Here is a 17,670-nt window from a genome sequence, read left to right as displayed (position 1 = left end):
TACACACTACATTTATGTAATAGAGAGAATACACACACTCTGCTGAGGCGCAGGTACTCAGGACTGCATCACCAGCTTGTAAACGCATCCAAACACACATCGTCAGTGTGAACTAACCCTTTTATGTTCAAGTAGTGCTTTCAAGAAATTTAATTTGAACCCATTTAGTGGACTAAAATTGCTACTCTGAGGAATTAATAAAGATCACAGAATCACAGAAATCGTGTGAGCAACTTCACCGTCCTGTCATGTGACCTGAACATGTCCCTGTAAAGCAGTAAACGTCACATGGATGGAGTTACTTTGATAATACTTAAGTATCAATTTATCTAACCGGTCATCCACTTCAATCCATTCACAGTCACATCCACACCATGAGTGTTTTGAGACTGTGGGAAGAAACCAGCGCAGATGCAGGCAGACTGGCTGGCAGATGTGCTCCAAAGTTAAACTCTACAACAAACAAATGCCAGCTACAAAGGAAAGAAAAAAAATAAGGGTTCCATTGTGGCAGGTAGTTTTCCATTTTTTCTCACAGTTTTCTTTCACCTGCTCATGATGCTCAGCTGTTTACAGTACATACATGTAAATGCTGGCCTTAAAGTGCACCAACTCTCAGACTGCAGTGCATTTGTCTGATTATTCTCTCAGAAGTCACGAGGAAAAGCTGGAATTGTGGCAGAAGAATCACTGTTGGGGTAACAGAGGACGAGTGAAGCAGTTTGATGCGGTTTCAATAGGACAATGTGAATAATGTGACACGGCCGTGTGGATCTATGGGACAGAAATGAGGAAACAGCTTGTTTCACGACTTTGACGCTCCAGCTTGGAACATGTAAGGGAAAACAGATGGGCGGCTCTTCCTCAGATGCTGTAGAACAATCACTGCTCTTTACAGATGTGGAAAAACGGACAGAGTCAGCTGAGTTATCCTTCGCTATATTCTAAACAAGCGGGCAAGTGCATGTGAGGTGTACTTCCTGAGGACAGCACAGGCCAGATCCGGTGACTGTCATGCTGTGGGAGGATTGTTCTGGCATGGTTTGGATCCAGCTTTGGGATTGGACAACCTGGGACTTCACCTTCAAACCTTCAGTCCACAGGTGGAGTGTCTCGGGAAAGTTGCAGAGACTCGAAGCTCTAAAAACCTTACCAGAAAACATTTTCTATGTAAGACAAAAGTAAATCCAAAATTCAAATTAACAACTTTAGTATTACTTAAAGACTGGAACCGCTGAACAACCCACCTGCTAACTGCGGAGATCTCACTTGAATAGAATAACATGCCTGAAGGCAGTCGGTGCAGCAGTCCTACAATAAACCCTGCCTTCATGACGGTTATAATGTTGAACCCTTTTTTGAAAGCGAGCGTATTGTTGTTTTATCTACACACAGAAAGATCTATGGAAACATGACTGATGTAGCAGCTGAGCTTCTTTCATTCAAAATTGATGAAGGTAAATCAAGTCACAGATGTGACTCTGCCGGTGGCAAAGAGCACAGACACAAGGGTGGAGAAGTCATGTTGTGACACTGTAGGTCTCACCAACACAAATATTTTTGTATTTACCTACACTTAGTCCAGCCTCTGCTAACAACTCGGAAACCTCATGTAATTTGTGATTATCTTAATAACCAGGAACATCTGATTACAGTAACCGGATTAGCTGCTGTAAAAGGAAAATGTCTTTAATGTACAAACGTTAAGAATCCTGTCATACTATCACTGATCTCCATCAGGCCAGAGGGTAATAATGAGAACAGTTAAAATAATAATGATGACTTATCATACTGTGATCACAAGTGATGTGGATATGGAACATGAGGAACAAAAGGTTTTTCCTCCACAGCGCATTAAAAATGTCTTTATAATGGAAACTAATGATGCTCTAATGTGGAACCCACTTTGGTTCAGATTACGGATAAAACAGCAGATTATAAATGACAAAAGTAGCTATCAAGATAAAATGATGATCTTACCACAGTCTAATTTTAATAATAATAAACAGAGTGCTTTTTAAAAAATAATTAAATTAATGGATTAATAAAGTATTCTGAATCTGTGGGAACCGTAGCCTCAGTTTCCTGTTCTCAGCTGACAGGAGAGGAACCTGGTGTGGTCTTCTGTTTCTGTAGCCATCTCCTATCAAGGTTTGACATGTTGTGTCTTCGGGGATGCTCTTCTGCATACCTTGGTTGTAACAAGTAGTTATTTGACTCACTGTTGCCTTCCTGTGTGGACATTCTCCTCTGACCATTGCATCAACGTGAACTGCTGCTCACTGGATATTTTCTCTTTTTTAGACCATTCTCTGTAAACTCCAGAGATGGTGAAGTGGAAAAATCTCTGGCATCAACACCCATGCCACATTCATAGTGAACAGAGAGACATTCCTGTATTTTATTAATCAAATATAAATAAAAACATATATCAGGTTTTGATGCATATTATTTATTGGTGTTGGAGTTTATATAACTTAGCTATATTTTTGCTCCTGTAGTTACGGCTATCTGACTATGTGAGGTAGTACTGGGACTATCAAAGTAGACATTAGGCAGCAGGATCCATTAATAGAGTCACTGCAGTGAGTGAACTTAAGAAGGCTTTGTCCCCACTACTCAGTGGATCCATAATGGCTTTATGGACTCCCCGCCTCTGCCATCATGAATAAATAATCTACAGGTCTACGTGTCCATTGGCTGCGTGTGCCTGTCATCCAGCTCTGAGTTTACTCTGACAAGCCGCATGAGTCCAAGCTGCTTTATGGGGACTAAAAGAGGAAGGTGGGTGATTATACTTTCAGAATAAAAGCGTTCAAGTATGTGGTCCACCTAATGAAGGCTCTGGGTTTCAGGACACCTTTATTATCACGACAAGTTTAAACTGTTTTACAAGTTTTGTCTTCAGTGGCTTATATTTTTTTTATATTTACATAATTCATGCAATTAATTTAAATATTTTTATCTTTCATATTGGCTCCAAATGCTCCCAAACAATAACTGAAAACTGACTTTGGACTTTTCAAAGTGAAAATATTAACTATCTTATATTCTGTACTTCTAGTAAAATTTTGAATTTTTTGTCAGATGTTTCTCTCACACAAACTTAAGCTGTAATTTTGACCTAGTAAGTCAGAAATTAGACTGCAAATGACTGGTAACTAAATTTGGATTTTAAAAAGTAAAACTTTTTTTTAATTCTTGGTTATTTATTATTTAATTATTTGTCATGAATAATAAATAAATAATGATATTGTGTAGTAAGTCATGTGTTGATGTTCTCCTGCAGTTGTAAGACCTGGTGAGGATTATTATTATTATTATTATTATTATTATTATTATTATTTAACATTTCCTGATATGCAAAATCTTAAAATTGTCAGTTGGTGTACTTTCTTCTAAATTTGGACTTAATTTGGCGCGTCACTGCAACCCCCCCTGGCTTCTGCTCCGCGGCTGCTGAGTGAACCCTCATCTGGGACTCTCCTCAGCTCTTACTGGGACAGTGGCGCGGCTGCCCCTTTGTTGGTCTTCCATGGTCTCTTGTGTTCTGGGGGCCTCTGGATGTCTGGAGTTTTGATCAGCTCCATACCTGCTTCATGCCCTGGAGGACGGGGCTGTGGCCCCCCCACACCCTCTAGCAGATCATTACATGAAGGAACCTTTTAAAAAACAAAAAACAAGCGCGTCCATGCTCACAGGTGTACACACGGTTGATCACACCCACAAACTACACCCTTTTTGGCTCCTACCTCAAAGCACACTATGTTCTGTTGATCTTATGTGCTGCACAATAATGTTTAATATTTAGTATTTACTGTCATATTCCCATATATCATTGTGATGTTGTTTATTCTATTACTCTTGTTCTCTTCTGCTTGTTTTCTTTTTTCTTTCTCAGCAGGTGACCCAGGTGATTGATATATGCATTTTTTTTCTTTTTTTCTTCTTTTTCTGCTCATTCTGTTGGTTTTTGGTTTTTGCCCTTCTCCCCCGTCCCTCTTCTCAGCTGTTTCTCTTTCCCTCGTTCTTTCTCCCCTTCTTTCCCCCAGTCAAGTCTGTCCCATGTTCAGTAAGTGAAAATAAAATAAACAATAAAAGGTGAATCAAATGGACCATTATGGCAAGGCTGGGATGGTCAATTTGGTAAAGTAAATCCGTTGGGCATCTTTCTTTGCCTTTAGACAACAATTCTGATGGCAAAAGAGCCAAACGGGACAGGCAAAATAAATAAATAAATAAATAAAAATAAATAAATAAATAAATAAATAAATAAAAAAAAAATAAATTTGGACTTAATATGTAAATCGTTTTGACTTCAATTTGTTATGTTTTCACTTGGGGTCTTAATTGTGTGATTTATTTTTATGTTTTATATATTTTCTTTAAAGAAATATGATGAATTTTAATCTTAATTCCTTGCTTTTTCTTGTGGACTTTTGCCCTTTTTCTTTTATGTCAGTGGTTTTAGTCCATATTTTGAGCCTCGTCTTCTCTTTCTTGGTTTCCTGCACTGGCAGGAGCCGTCTACTCTGACCGCTTTTTTTATTTTGAAAGGGTTGACAGGAAGCTTTCTCGTTTCAGTCGCTCTAACTTCCAGTGGAAGTTGGACATCCTCAGAGCCTGAACTCAACAACAAGCTGGCACATCACAGCCAGTTGTGCTTTTCCTCTTCTCTCTCTGTGTTCTGGGAGTCCTTCTGTCTCCCCCCACCTCTGCCTGCAGTCACGGCGGGAGTGGGTGTGTCAATGCGGGCCCGTGGAGCCTAGTCGCTGCTTGTGCGCGCTCTGAAAAAGAGGAAAAAGTTGATGATGAGTTTAGTGTGAAAGCGGCCCGCCTCGGAGCAGGCTAACCGTCCCGGAATGGCAGTTTGGACCCGAGCAGACAAAAACGGACAGCTGGACCTTCTGCTCCGTGACCGCTGGATCCGAGTGACCGCCGAGCTCACCCGAGAAACGCTCACTTTGACGGCCGACGCGGAGGCAACCGGCCCCGGGACCAATCACTGGGACTACAGCAACTCTTCGGCGGGCCTGCGAAATGGCATGTCAAACGGAAACGACCCGGGAACAAGTCCCGGGAACCCCGGCCGCGGTCATTCCTCGGGTCAGGACCAACTCCAGAACCAGAGCCACGGGGGTCGGGGGCGCAGTGGCAGCCCGGGGCGCGGGGGGGTCAGTCGGGGTCAGTACGACGGCGGTTACAGCATGAACAGCCCTGGAAAGTACCCGAATAACGGCACTAACTCAGACTTCGGGAGCCCCGGCTCCAGCTACGGCAGCCCCGGGTCCAGTTTCGGGTCGAGACCAGGCGACTTCCACGTCAGCCTGGACGGGTCTTCGGAAGCTGTGCGCAAAGTCCGGGTTGTCAAACAGGAGTCTGGCGGGCTGGGGATCAGCATTAAGGGGGGGCGCGAGAACAGGATGCCCATCCTCATCTCAAAGATCTTCCCGGGGCTCGCCGCAGACCAGAGCCGGGCTCTCCGGGTGGGCGACGCGATCCTGTCGGTGAACGGCAACGACCTCCGGGAGGCAACGCACGACCAGGCGGTCCAGGCGCTCAAGAAGGCAGGCAAAGAAGTCACGCTGGAGGGTAAGTTGGCCCACGCGAGAGCGGGGATTTGAAAGGGCCGAGATTAGAGTCCTGTGGTCAGGCTGCACACCTCTATCACATCTCCAGGAACTTTCACAGGTTTCAGTTCAGCTCCGGGTCTTCGTATTCCAGCACGTGTTCGAAAGGTGAGCGCAGTTTCCATACTTGGATTAATAGCTTCAAACCATTTGTGGAAACACGTCACATGTTGGAGCACGCAAGTAAAAAGAAAACTGCACAAGTCGCCAGTTACACAGCAGGACTGAGTTTTAAAAAAGCACTTCTGGAGTAATACTTTTAATTTAATCTGCACACCACATCGCTCCCTCATGGCACTGCGTGGTGCAGAGTGCCATAAACTCTTTTTGGATCGCTCCACACACGTCCTGTGGGTTTGTAACTTTCACCACACATAATTGTTTGCATAACACATTATAATATAGACATAAACACACACAATCCCAGTTGATCTATGACTAGGAGGCGTGGAGGAGGAGGAGGCTGTGGAGGAGCAGGGCTTAAGTAATATCAACAGAACAGAGAGTCTTTGATTAGTGTAAACAGGAATGTAACCACAGCTGTGGTCACAGTCAGAGTTGGATACATTGTACTCTGTGTCTGAACAGTTGTGGATTACTAAAGGATGAGAAGTCAGAGTAAACACGAGCAGAGATTTGTCTGTGGTTGAAGGTGCTGGTCGGCAGAAAGTGATAAACAGACTTGATCTATATTATTATTGTAATGTATCTGCCTTACAATGTAAACTGGCTTAAGTCGACTGCTGTTGCGATTTAGCGATATAAAAATAAAATTAAAAATAAATCAATATTCTATCTCATATGAATGAAAAAATGCATAAATGTAAAGTCTCAGAAAGTGCACACACGTCCTCAAATTGGAACACTGAGGAATTTCTCAGTCTAATTCCTGTTTTCCACATTTAAAATGTGGAAAGTCATTTTCTTTCTCATGCCTTGAGAAAGAAAATGACTAAAACACCATCTGCACCTGTACGAACATGTTATCTCTGCACACGTGTCAGTTAGAAAAGAAAAGGCAAGTACTAGAAATAACATTTCGTGCACCTAAAATAAATACGAAGCTATAATGTATAGGTCAATTTTGATAGATTTGGAAAAAGGTAAGTAATGTGATGAATAAAATTATGGCAAAATAAATTAAAGGGTAGAAAAAATAAACTATGTATACATATATTAAAAATAAATATATATTTGTAGAAGTTTGAATTAAAACATAAAACGTGCGTGGATTTTTGGTTTGTCTTAGAAATTTAAATATTTGCATGTACTGTACTTTGCAAAAGTCTTGAGCCACCGTTCAGTTCTTTGTGTTTTGCTGGGAAAATAGGAAATACATGCAAACATGCACAGTAACACAGTCTATAAGGCTGTGTTATACAATCCTAACAAGCTTGAAAGTCACCATTTTGTGTGACCACCTTTATTTTTCAGCACAGCCTGAACTCTCAGCCAAGCTTTCTTGTAATTTCTTTAAGTAGTCTTCAGGAATAGTTCTCCAGGGGTCTCGAAGGACATTCAAAGTCTTCTTTGGATGTTTGCTTCCTTTTGATTCTTCCGTTCTCCGTTAAGATGATACCACATTGGTTGCCATGCTGAAAAATGAAGCCGTTACCAATCAAATGCCTTCCAGGTCATATTGAATGGTTCTTCAAAATTTGACAATGCTTTTTTCTTTTCAGCTGAAGGGTGTGATGCATCGTTTGGGTGCTGTGATAAGTGTTTGCAGGAAGTTATCCCCTATTTCTTTAAGAACATCTGGTGTAAATTGTTTTTTAGAACTACCACTTCTTCTTTTGTCCTTCACTTGTCCAGTTTCTTCAAAATCTTTGAGAACAGACTGCACACCATGTTGAGCTATACCAAGTTTTCAGCTTGTAGCTCTTTGGGAATCACCTCGTTGGTGCAAAAGTACAATTTTATGCGTGTCAGACTGTTATCTTGAAATGTTTTTCATAGAGTCAACTAAACAAATGTCACCAAACGATATGGTTTGTGACGAATGACAAAGTGTCTAAACATACTATTTCAAATTAGTTCTGTGCTAAATAATCTCCCATGTCATTATTCTATCCACAGTTTACTAGGGATGGGTACCGGTGTCCGGTGCCATAATGGCACCGGTTCTGACATAAACGGTAGTAACCAGACCGAAAAGCAGCGCACATTTCGGTGCTTTCTTTTCCTGAGATGTCATACACTTTGGATTCTAGCCAATCATTTTACCTTTGCAATCGTAGTAGGCGGGTCCAGGTACGTACGTTCTTTTAGAGCAAAGCTACAGATTAAAAACGCCCAAGGCGAAGCGGTCAAAAGTCTGGCTGTACTTCACAGCAAAAGATGCAAACTCAGCAGCCTGCAACAAGTGCTTTAAGGTGATACTGTGATACTGTGCAAAGGAGGTAACTCCTCGAATCTGATGAAACACCTGGCGACGTATAGCATTTTGTTAAAAGCCGAGAAATGCACCGTATTTGATAGCTTGCTGCGAGACCTCACACCGTGCACATCTACTGCGGGTGTGGTGTCTGTAATCGGACGCAGAGTTAGCAACATCCCCCAAAAACCGGAGGAGTACAGTCCTGGCCCCTAGCCCTGCCAGTGTAGCAGAAATGATGATGATGGCAGCAGCCGTTCTTCTCTGAGTGAGTCGCTTAATGTTGTTCGTGTGTAATTTACGTTGAGTAGGCTAACCACGTTATTACATTAATGCATGTAAGGTGAACTAGCAAACATCATCATAGCTACATGCGGCTGTCTTCTTGTTTGATGGCAGATACTCCCTTCATCCTGGCCAAAAAGGCTAAAATGACCAAAGAAAAAGTGGAAAACAGCTAAAAATGAGAGGTTTTTGGACAAAGTTTGTTTTTGTTTTTTTTGTTTTTTTTTCTCCCATTGATTAAGCACTGCTTCCAGCCAAGAGTGATGCCATAAATCCCCTCTAGCTGCAGAAAAGGCTAACATTGTTATCTTTTTACAAAAAAACCAGCTAAACATGAGAGGTTTTTGTACAAATTGTGTGTTCTCCATTCTTTAAGCACCGGTTTGAGCACCGTTTAAGCACTGGCACCGTTTCAAAAGTACCGGTTTGGTACTGGTATCGGATAAAACCTAAATGATACCCATCCCTACAGTTTACATACTTTATGTAATTTAATAGGCTGTTATTTTTATTTATATAGTGCACCAGAACAAAAAAAAATGTTTTTATTAAAAAAAAATGGTCTGAACCAGTTTCAAACTGCTCTGGCTTTGACTCAAAAGACTGTGTATTGTGACGTGCTGACCGCTGTGTCAGAATTAGAGAGAATTATCAGCTAACACTACAGCTCTGAGCAGCTTTTGTGTCTTTAATCTTTAATGCTTGTTTTAGATTGACAGCCCATTTGGTGTGTTCACTCGTCAGCCTCTGGCAGACAGCCAAAGGCTATAGAAGCTGCACAGCCAGATGTTTCTCCAAGTAGTAGGTGGAGACCAAAACAAAGCTAAAAGAAGAGTAAATGACATTCATTTACATTTGGCGGTCTACTAGAACAATGACTTCAAAGGTGTCAGGCTGCTAGGTGTATATTACGGCTGTGCAATTAATAGAAATGTTTATTCGGTTACAATCATGGCTTCCAGAAATTAAAAAAATGACATAAGCAGAACAAAACAATCACTGTGCAGGCTTCCTTTTCACAGGGGGGGTCTCTTTTCGTTTTGTACTGCAAATCCAGCACACCCAAACTGACTTCCTAACAAGTTTTGGCAACAAGAGGAAGCACTTTAGTTTAGGAGTTAAGCGAGGATCAACAAATACAATTTCAACAAGCACACCAAAATTTTACATTACACTGATCTTAATATTGACCAAGATGATCGAGCTCATTGTCTTTACCATCAAAAAAAATATAGGGGTCAGGGAATCTTCAGCAGGGTGTCAAGAGAAACGAGAGTTGCATGTAAAATTCTTCTGGTAGTCATGTGACACACAACTCACATGATGTGTGATTTCTGCTATTTGAAAATGCGCTCCCAAGACCAGACTGCAGGAAATAGAAGCATAAACATAGGTATTTGAGTGCTTTCATGAAATATGGCATAAAATCACAATTTGGTTATAAAGAGGATCTAAAAATCATCATGGTGTAGATGGACACCACTAAAATAGTGTCCTCTGGTGCTGATAAGCTAACAAGGAATAAACACCTGTGGAGGAAAACCTAAAGCAGAGTTATTTTAACAAAGAAGTCCATGGTACTTGCAGTATTGGGAATCTAAATGGCTTTTAATTTGCAGCACGTCAAAACACGCAGATTTTGTGTCCAAGCGCTCATTGAAATTAAACTTCATTTACGTTTCAAACTAAGCGCCTAAAGGTGCTTCGAAGTTGCTCGACGCGCAGCAGCACTTGTAGTTTTCTTTTATTTTCGAATTTAATTAAGTTTGAAAACCGCACTTATTTAAAGACTAACTGGTGCCGTCTGATGTGGGAAACAGGTGGTTGAAAAGTTTTTGTATTTATAAGAATGCTTATCACACCTACAGTTCCACAAAAGGTAGGTCTGCTAAAGGTTAGGTGTGCAGACACGCTTTCCTAAAACCTACGCACTTTTCAGCAAGCCTGAACACCCACTAAACTCCAGATAAAAGAGCCTGAACGCACACTGTAGGTAAATGAGAGCTGAGTCAGTGAAACCAACTGACAGGAAATTAGTCTACAGCAATCATATTTGCCAGCTGCAATAGTCTTCAGTGACTCCTGGTTAGACTTCGTAAAACCTTAAAAACATAATTTGTGTAGATGGGGTTATGGTGTGGGCTGAGAATGTGTTGTTTACTGGCTCATTATGTGGCTCCACAGAGCTTCATTGAGATGCATTCAGAGCCTAAAAGTGCACTGACGTTGAACTGTTCAATCTTTAGAAAAAATGGAAAAAGAATGGATTGCTGGCCACAGAGCCCTTGGGATACGGAAACTTCAAGTTGGGAATGGCTAAATGCAGTGTTTAATGGTTTGGAATGAACGCCGGGTGAATACTGACGAGCAGTGATTGTAGGAACTGATCAATGAGTGACACATTTCCACTAAAGTCAGAATGAGGCCTGTTTTTAAGCTCTCCGTTGTGCCAAATAAAAGCTTAGGCGTCTTTGTGAATGTGGTATCGGGATTTTCTGGTAACACAGAAATAATTATCACTTCGAAACCTCTGGTGGAAACCAGCCTTTTGGATCTGATATCAACATAAAAAGCATTTGCAGTCACCCTCGGGTGCACACAGGAAGATGTGCCGGATGCATCTACAGTCCAGACTGAGAGGTCTTTTTCTAGGAATGTGTCAGCTGCCTGTCACTGTTTGCCAGTTTGACGGCAGTGAGCTGTGTTGTTTGTGGCTCTGCCGCTGCAGCAGTGAGCCAGAATGAGGCTCGAGTTTCCAGACTCTTTCTGCCATGTACACATTACACAAACCTCCAAAATGTTCAGACAATTAGCACGGGAGCCCCACATTCCTGACCTCCGCTCGCATGTTTTTATGTAGGGCAAAGGTCAAAACTGGTGGGTCCGGCTTGCATGATTCGTGCTGCTCCACATGTTCCACCACACTTTATGTAAGTTTTATCATCTGCACTACAGGGGAGGATGTCCAACTGCATCAATTAGTCAATCAATGAGTAGTTAAATGATCATTTGGGCAATTTTTAAACAAAAATGCAGCACATTTAATGGCTTCCGGTTCTTCAAACATATGGATTTGATGCTTTTCTTTGAACTCTAATGGTTTTGTGTTTTAGACTTACTTTTTAGACAAAATAAGACATCTGATGTAAAACACAAAGTAATTATAACAGAACTATTCTCAATGACAAGAACTTATAGTTGAAGTGGCAATAGCAACCATGGCATTTATTTAACTGTACAAAGTATGCCATCCATCCATTTTTCCACTTATCCAGATTAGGCGGCCTTTCCCAGCCATCATAGGACAGGTAACCAGACTATCACAGGACTCTTGGGCTGTTCTTCTTGGAAAAATCTTGTTTGGTTACTTAGTAACCCCAGCATCCATGATGGAGAAGCTGATGGGACATCCACACAACACCTTAACATGAACTCAGTATACGCTTTCGGACACTCTTTTTGGATCACACTAAATATTTTGTCATTTTTTAGCATTCTAAGTGTCAGAATTGAGGATTATCCAGGGTGTACTCATGAGCGGCATCTTCACAGTCAGATCCATCCCTCACTTGCCACACCTGGTTTCAAAACACCAAGCTGGCAACAGTGCAAACATTCAGCTTGTGGCTTCAAAACATGACTTGACAAACCTGTGGGTGGTGTCACAGTGGCTACATCCACTTTTTATAGTTTTTTTCAGACACTCTTTTTCTACTCTTGGATCTGTGACATCATAGACAGCAGATATGCCTGGTATGGTCTTATGCTGCTGTAGCCCAAGGCTCAATGTGATATGGGTTCAGAGATGCCCTTCGGCATACCTTGATTGTAATGTGGTTATCTCAGTTACTATCTTCCCATTCTCCTCCAATGCCTGACATCAAAAAGATATTTTCACCCAGAGAACTGGCACTCGCTGGATATTTTTCTCTTTTTTTGACCATTCTCTGTAAACCTCAGAGATGCTTGTGGTGGGAAAGCTCAGGAGATCAGCAGTTTCTAAAACTTTCAGATCGGCCTGTCTGACACCAACAACCATGCCACATTCAACGTCTTTTAAAGCAATTCTTCTTCCCCATTCTGATGCTCAGTTTGTCTTGGCCATGTCTGCATGCCTAAATGCATTGAGTCGGTGCCATGCAATATGTGTGCTGTTGATCTGTTGAACGAGTGTTCCTTATAAAGCTCTAGACTACTTGTTCGTTTCTGAGTTTTTGGAAATTCTACTTTGCTTGCATTATTGAGGTCTAAGTGGATCGCAGTGAATTGGACTCCACTGTCACTGAAAATATTAAAGCTTTGTAAAGTAGAATTTATGGAAGAATTTACATTAAATCCTAAGCATCCTGCTTTTTCTTGCACTGTAGTAACACAGGCTGCGTGTGAGTACGAGTTGAGGCCATTTGCTGCACGAGGTTGAATTCACCCTCCAAGGCCACACAGGTAGGGAGGTCTCGATAAGCACACTGAAGTTGCCTGACCTTTTAATGCATGACATACATAATCCAGATATGACACGCTGCTGATTAATCCCCCTCCCCTCAGCAGCTGACTGGAAGACACAACATCCCGTATGTCCAAATGATTAGTTGAAGCTTGCTGCAGCAGCCCTTTCTATCTTATTGGGTTAGCCTTCTGCTCGGTGGAAGGAGACACGAGATGAGCCTTTTGTGAGTAATTGAATGGAATAAAAAAAAAACAGACACAAAGGGCATTGATAAAACGGGGACAGCCTTGATGAGGAACGGTTCTTTTCTTTTCAGCCGACGGTGCGTTTACTGTCCTCTGCCACGGAGCATGAGTCTGCACTGCCTGAAATAGGCCACCGCCACTTTCTCAGCTCTGAACTCTGTTGCCTTTGATACCAATCTGAGGATAAGTCTCTGGTTTCCAGCTGCCAAGGGAATTATAAATGACCTTAAAATGAAATTAGGAAGACATGTTTGTATTAGCACTGACAGAGCGACATTGTAAGACATGTTTGAGGCCCCTCACCCTTCCAAGACCCCCAGAGTGACACTAAATTACTACGCATAGGGCAGACATGGTTTCTATCTCTTTGTAGTCGTTTTGCATTTATTTGTGTTTAATTTGTGTCCCTGTTTCTAGATGTTCTGTTTAGCATCCTTTTGAGTCTCACCAAGTGTTTTGGGTGCATTTGGATTGTATTATTTTGAGTCTTTGCAGGTGTTCTGAGTTTATTTGCAGCTCTTTGAATCTCTTTATAGTTGTTTCAAGTCACTTTGTAGCGATTTGTTTCTTTTTGCAATTGATCAGAGTTTGTAGTTGTTCAGTCTTTGTTTCTTTGTTGTTGTTTAGTGTATTTGTTTTGCATTAATTTGCTTTAAAGTCTATTCTCTTGGCTGTGCAACAACCTGAATCTCTTGGTAACCACTTTTGATTGCAACTACTGATTTGTGTTTTTTGATATACATACATGTAAGTCCCAACTTGGTCCCATTCAATTGTGAACTGGTAGCAGACTGACTAAGTCTTAACATCTCTTTATTGCAAAGCCCCTTAGAAGATAATGTGGTTGCGAGTGATCACAGACATGTCTCCGTCTTCAGAGCAGCCATTTGAGCAGCAATAGGCTCCCAAGTGACACACGGCCACAGTAACTTTGGTCATGCTGCAGCGTGACTGTGGCATTAGGACATAAGAGAGCAGCATTTGGTCTGAATACTGAATGCTGAGCTTCTAACCATAAGCTCTGGTGTGTCTGGTCTCATTGCCCTGCCATTGTGGTTTTCATGCAATTACATCTGCTTTGACAGGTGTTCAATTTTTAGAAAGGTTGGACTTTTTTTTTCTCATGTGTGACTGACTTGCATAGCCTAATGCTCCACTACACCAGAAAGCATCCTGCTTGTCCTCTGTAAGAACCTACTACAGCTAAACCAGCATCACTCTGTGCCCCGCTGCAGCAATGACAGGTAGACATTTGTAATCTTTAGTAGTCGCAAACAATGGTGAATGTGATTATTTTTGTCCATAATCTGCTTTATCCTTGGTAGAAAGTTGACACAGATAAAAATACACTTTCATGCCATACACTGAATGCACTGACCTTTGGGTATGCCAAATAAATTGGAAAACCATTTATAGATAAAATGCCTTAATGGAATGTATTTTGGGATAATCCAGTGTGTTAAATATCCTGCGAATCACGTGATGGATAACACTGCTTTAAAAGAAAAATGCTGTAAATCCAGCATTAGCATAAATGATTGCTGTGTACTGACAGCATTGCCTCCAATAGCTAAAGGCAACCTTAAATGTTAAAGCAGTACCTATCATCACTGTGGAAATGGCAAATTGAAATCAAAGACTCAAATGTTTAAAATAAACACTAATTCAAATGATTTATGATATAAAATATTTTTCTACTATAACATTTATTATGAGTTTGACTCTTTCATTGGCAAGAATGTGAGTAGGACATCAGCACTTTTGGGACTTTGTTGATATTACATTTTGGAACTCGCTCATCATGACTCTGTTTTTTTTTTTTATATTTTACTTGGGGCGATTTGTTGGTCCTGACTTTGGGTATTTTGAGCCTGACTTGGAGTTTTTGGACTAAATTCGCGATGTGATTTGGGCTTTATAGTTCCCCAAGGACTAAACTTGTGACCTGTTGGTCTTGACTTCACTTTATTTAACTTTTGGTTTGATCATAGGTTTGAATGGCTCTTTGAACTGTTGGTTTTAACTGTTACTTGACGTGGCACTCTTTCGTATTAGCTGAAGTTTTGGCACTTTTGTAGTGGGAGTTGACTTGGAGCTTACTGGTTCTTAGCTTGATTTTTAAACTTGGATTGTACTCTGAATATACAACTTGACTTCATACTGTTGAGTTTTTGATGCTTTGAAAGAATACTTGCTCTTGACTTGTTTTTTGACTCTGGACTTGACCGTAGATTTAGCTACAATCTTGTTGGTATTGACTTGTTCTTTTAACCCTTTGTACATAACCATCAGCAACTAGTTAAAAAATAGAATTATTCATACATGTTAGTGTAACTGCAGCTGTGTGTTCTGGAGACATGACTGCACGAGAACATCGTACACAGAAACACGCGTGTGCGCACACTCTTTGTTGGATCTGCTTTCTGACACATTGTTCTCATTATGTTTCTGGCAGAAACACTCGAGGGAAGAAATTGAGAGAGAGAGGGTGAAAAACTAGAGGTGGGACTGTGAAAGATGTGTGGAAAGAAGAATAAGATTGAGAAAGACTGAGGAAAACAGGACATACAGAAAGGCAACTTAGCAGCGGAGTTTAGAGAGTAAGAGTGAGTGAGACAAAAGCGAGTGTGGAGAGGTTTGCTGGCCAAAACACAGGAGAATTTCTGGGCAGTTTGGGGGGAAAATCCAGAGGCTGGGGTCTGACTGAGTGACTTGCTGCTCTGTAAGCTATTATTTCAGCCATACCATGAGATGATTACTTCTGTGTGTGTGTGTGTGTGTGGTAAAGAAGAGTAGTTCTCTGGTAGCTTTGTACCACAACTATTGCCACAACCAAATATGTGTCGAGTCAGACTCTTTCTCTTCTACATGTTATTTTTTCCCGTGCATCCTCTTTCCTTGCAGGCAGTGAGGTATGAAGAGAGGCAGATGAGCCAGACTCACGGGGATGTTGGTCGGCATCTCCGGGGAATTTCCTTCACACACGTTAGTGTAGAAACATACAGACGCACCGATACATGAACAGAGGCGAGAGTCCTCTGTGCATAGGCCTAATTAAAAGCAGAAGTGGAGCTGAGCAACAGGTCTACAGAACTAATGAGTTCATCCAACAGCACCGAAGCAGAGGCAGACAGCACTGAATCTGCCTGCCACGATAGAAAAGGAAGACAGTGTTTTATCACAAAGTTGCAGACTGTGAAGAGGAAGAGTGATTATTTCTGGCAGAAAAACGGAAGGAGGGGAAAATCTTTTTAACCAATCTATAACAGATACTTGGAAAACCCACCTGTCTCCGCCAAGAGTTTGTACTAGGTGGTCTTGACTTGGAACGTTGATTTAGGAGTTGCTGGTCTTTAATTGGTCTTGGCCATGGACTCTATATAAGGGGTGGAGGTAGCCAGGCTGACATCACCCATCGGTTAGTGAAGTCACAGAAGGTTCGAGCTGAGTGTTTTTGCAGTCACCATCTTAATATTTTGTAACTGGACTTGCAGAGGTGGTTCACGCGCGCATATTGCAGTGACCTGTTAAAAGCACCATAATTTACAACACAACATTATCAGGACTTGTAATGCACGAGCTTCCACATACACAGTGTGCTGCAGAAAGCTCTCAAAAGATCTCTGAATCTGCTGTCATGCCTCATGTTCAGCTGTATAGTGGATTGCATAATTAGTAGTTCAGAGAAATATGTATCTGCCAGTAGGCTACAGCCAAGAGTAACAATGTGGTGACATCGCAGCAGCTGGAAACTGCACAAGAGGTAAAGCTTGTTTGTGGCATCTCAGCTTTAAAGAGAGACCACAACCAGCGATGATGGCTACATCAAAGAGTGCAGCCACTGCAAGGCCTTTCATTTCGGCCAAAAACACACACACACACAAGGAAAACTGAATAGAAGCAGATGTACAGTGGCCCACAGTGCCAATGTATTACACAACAGAGCATTCACAAGCTTCACTGCAGCCGGACAACAACTTAATTACACACAATGGAGATGGAGATCAGCATTTCAGGTCTATTCCATCGTCATCTATTCGTCCCTTAATATTTGCATGTTTTTCTTTTTAATTTCAAAAGTGCATGGAGATTAGAGCTGCAACCATTAGTCAAAACAGAATTAAACCACAACTATTTTGGGAATTTGCTGCTTAACTGAATATCTCCGGCTTTGGGAGAGATGGTTGGTCAAAACCAGCATTTTAAGGATGTTGGATTGGGTTCTGGAAAGATATGTGGGGCTTAATGTCTCTTTTTTTTGGATTAAACAAAAGTACAGATTAATTAAGACAAATTATTATTATTATCTATATAGTGGTTTGTTGCAGCTGAAACATAAGTATGGCTGGACTTTTCAACCTTGTTATTATATCTGTTAGTTCATAAGAGAATTATAATAGTTCTATCTCAGTTGCATTGCTATAATTTTGATCCTTTTTTCTGTCTGAGAGTGTATCAGATACTCTCAAGTTTATTCCAATATAAAAAATTGTTAAATTCCTGAAAACATTGGTTATCCTATCCCATCCTACCCTGTCCTGTTACGGCCAATGATCCATGCCCAACACAAGAAGTCTGTCAGAGTGGACTATCTTCAAGTATGACTTTTGGCCCCTGATTTAGTTTTGGATTTTTGGTCATTTGAGAAATTTTAGTCTCTTTTCAGCTTCGGTGTAATTTAGGTCT

General features: G+C 41.2%; 1 protein-coding gene across 1 annotated transcript in view; it reads left to right on the top strand.

Annotated features, from left to right (window-relative positions):
- Window positions 1-4,765: 4,765 nt before the first annotated feature.
- Window positions 4,766-17,670, top strand: part of sntb2 (syntrophin, beta 2) — a 34,071-nt gene continuing 21,166 nt past the window's right edge. Inside the window, exon 1 of the mRNA XM_085464780.1 lies at window positions 4,766-5,592. Coding sequence (XP_085320906.1) covers window positions 4,863-5,592 — 730 coding nt within the window. The 5' untranslated portion in view covers window positions 4,766-4,862. The remainder of the gene's footprint in view (window positions 5,593-17,670) is intronic.

Source organism: Copadichromis virginalis, linkage group LG7, assembly GCF_057382275.1.
Source record: "Copadichromis virginalis isolate Kocher_CV1m ecotype Utaka linkage group LG7, C_Virginalis_male_GT1.1, whole genome shotgun sequence".
Taxonomy (NCBI): Eukaryota; Metazoa; Chordata; class Actinopteri; order Cichliformes; family Cichlidae; genus Copadichromis; species Copadichromis virginalis.
The sequence above is the reverse complement of the archived record's forward strand: the minus strand, read 5'-3'. Positions and strand labels throughout refer to the sequence as shown.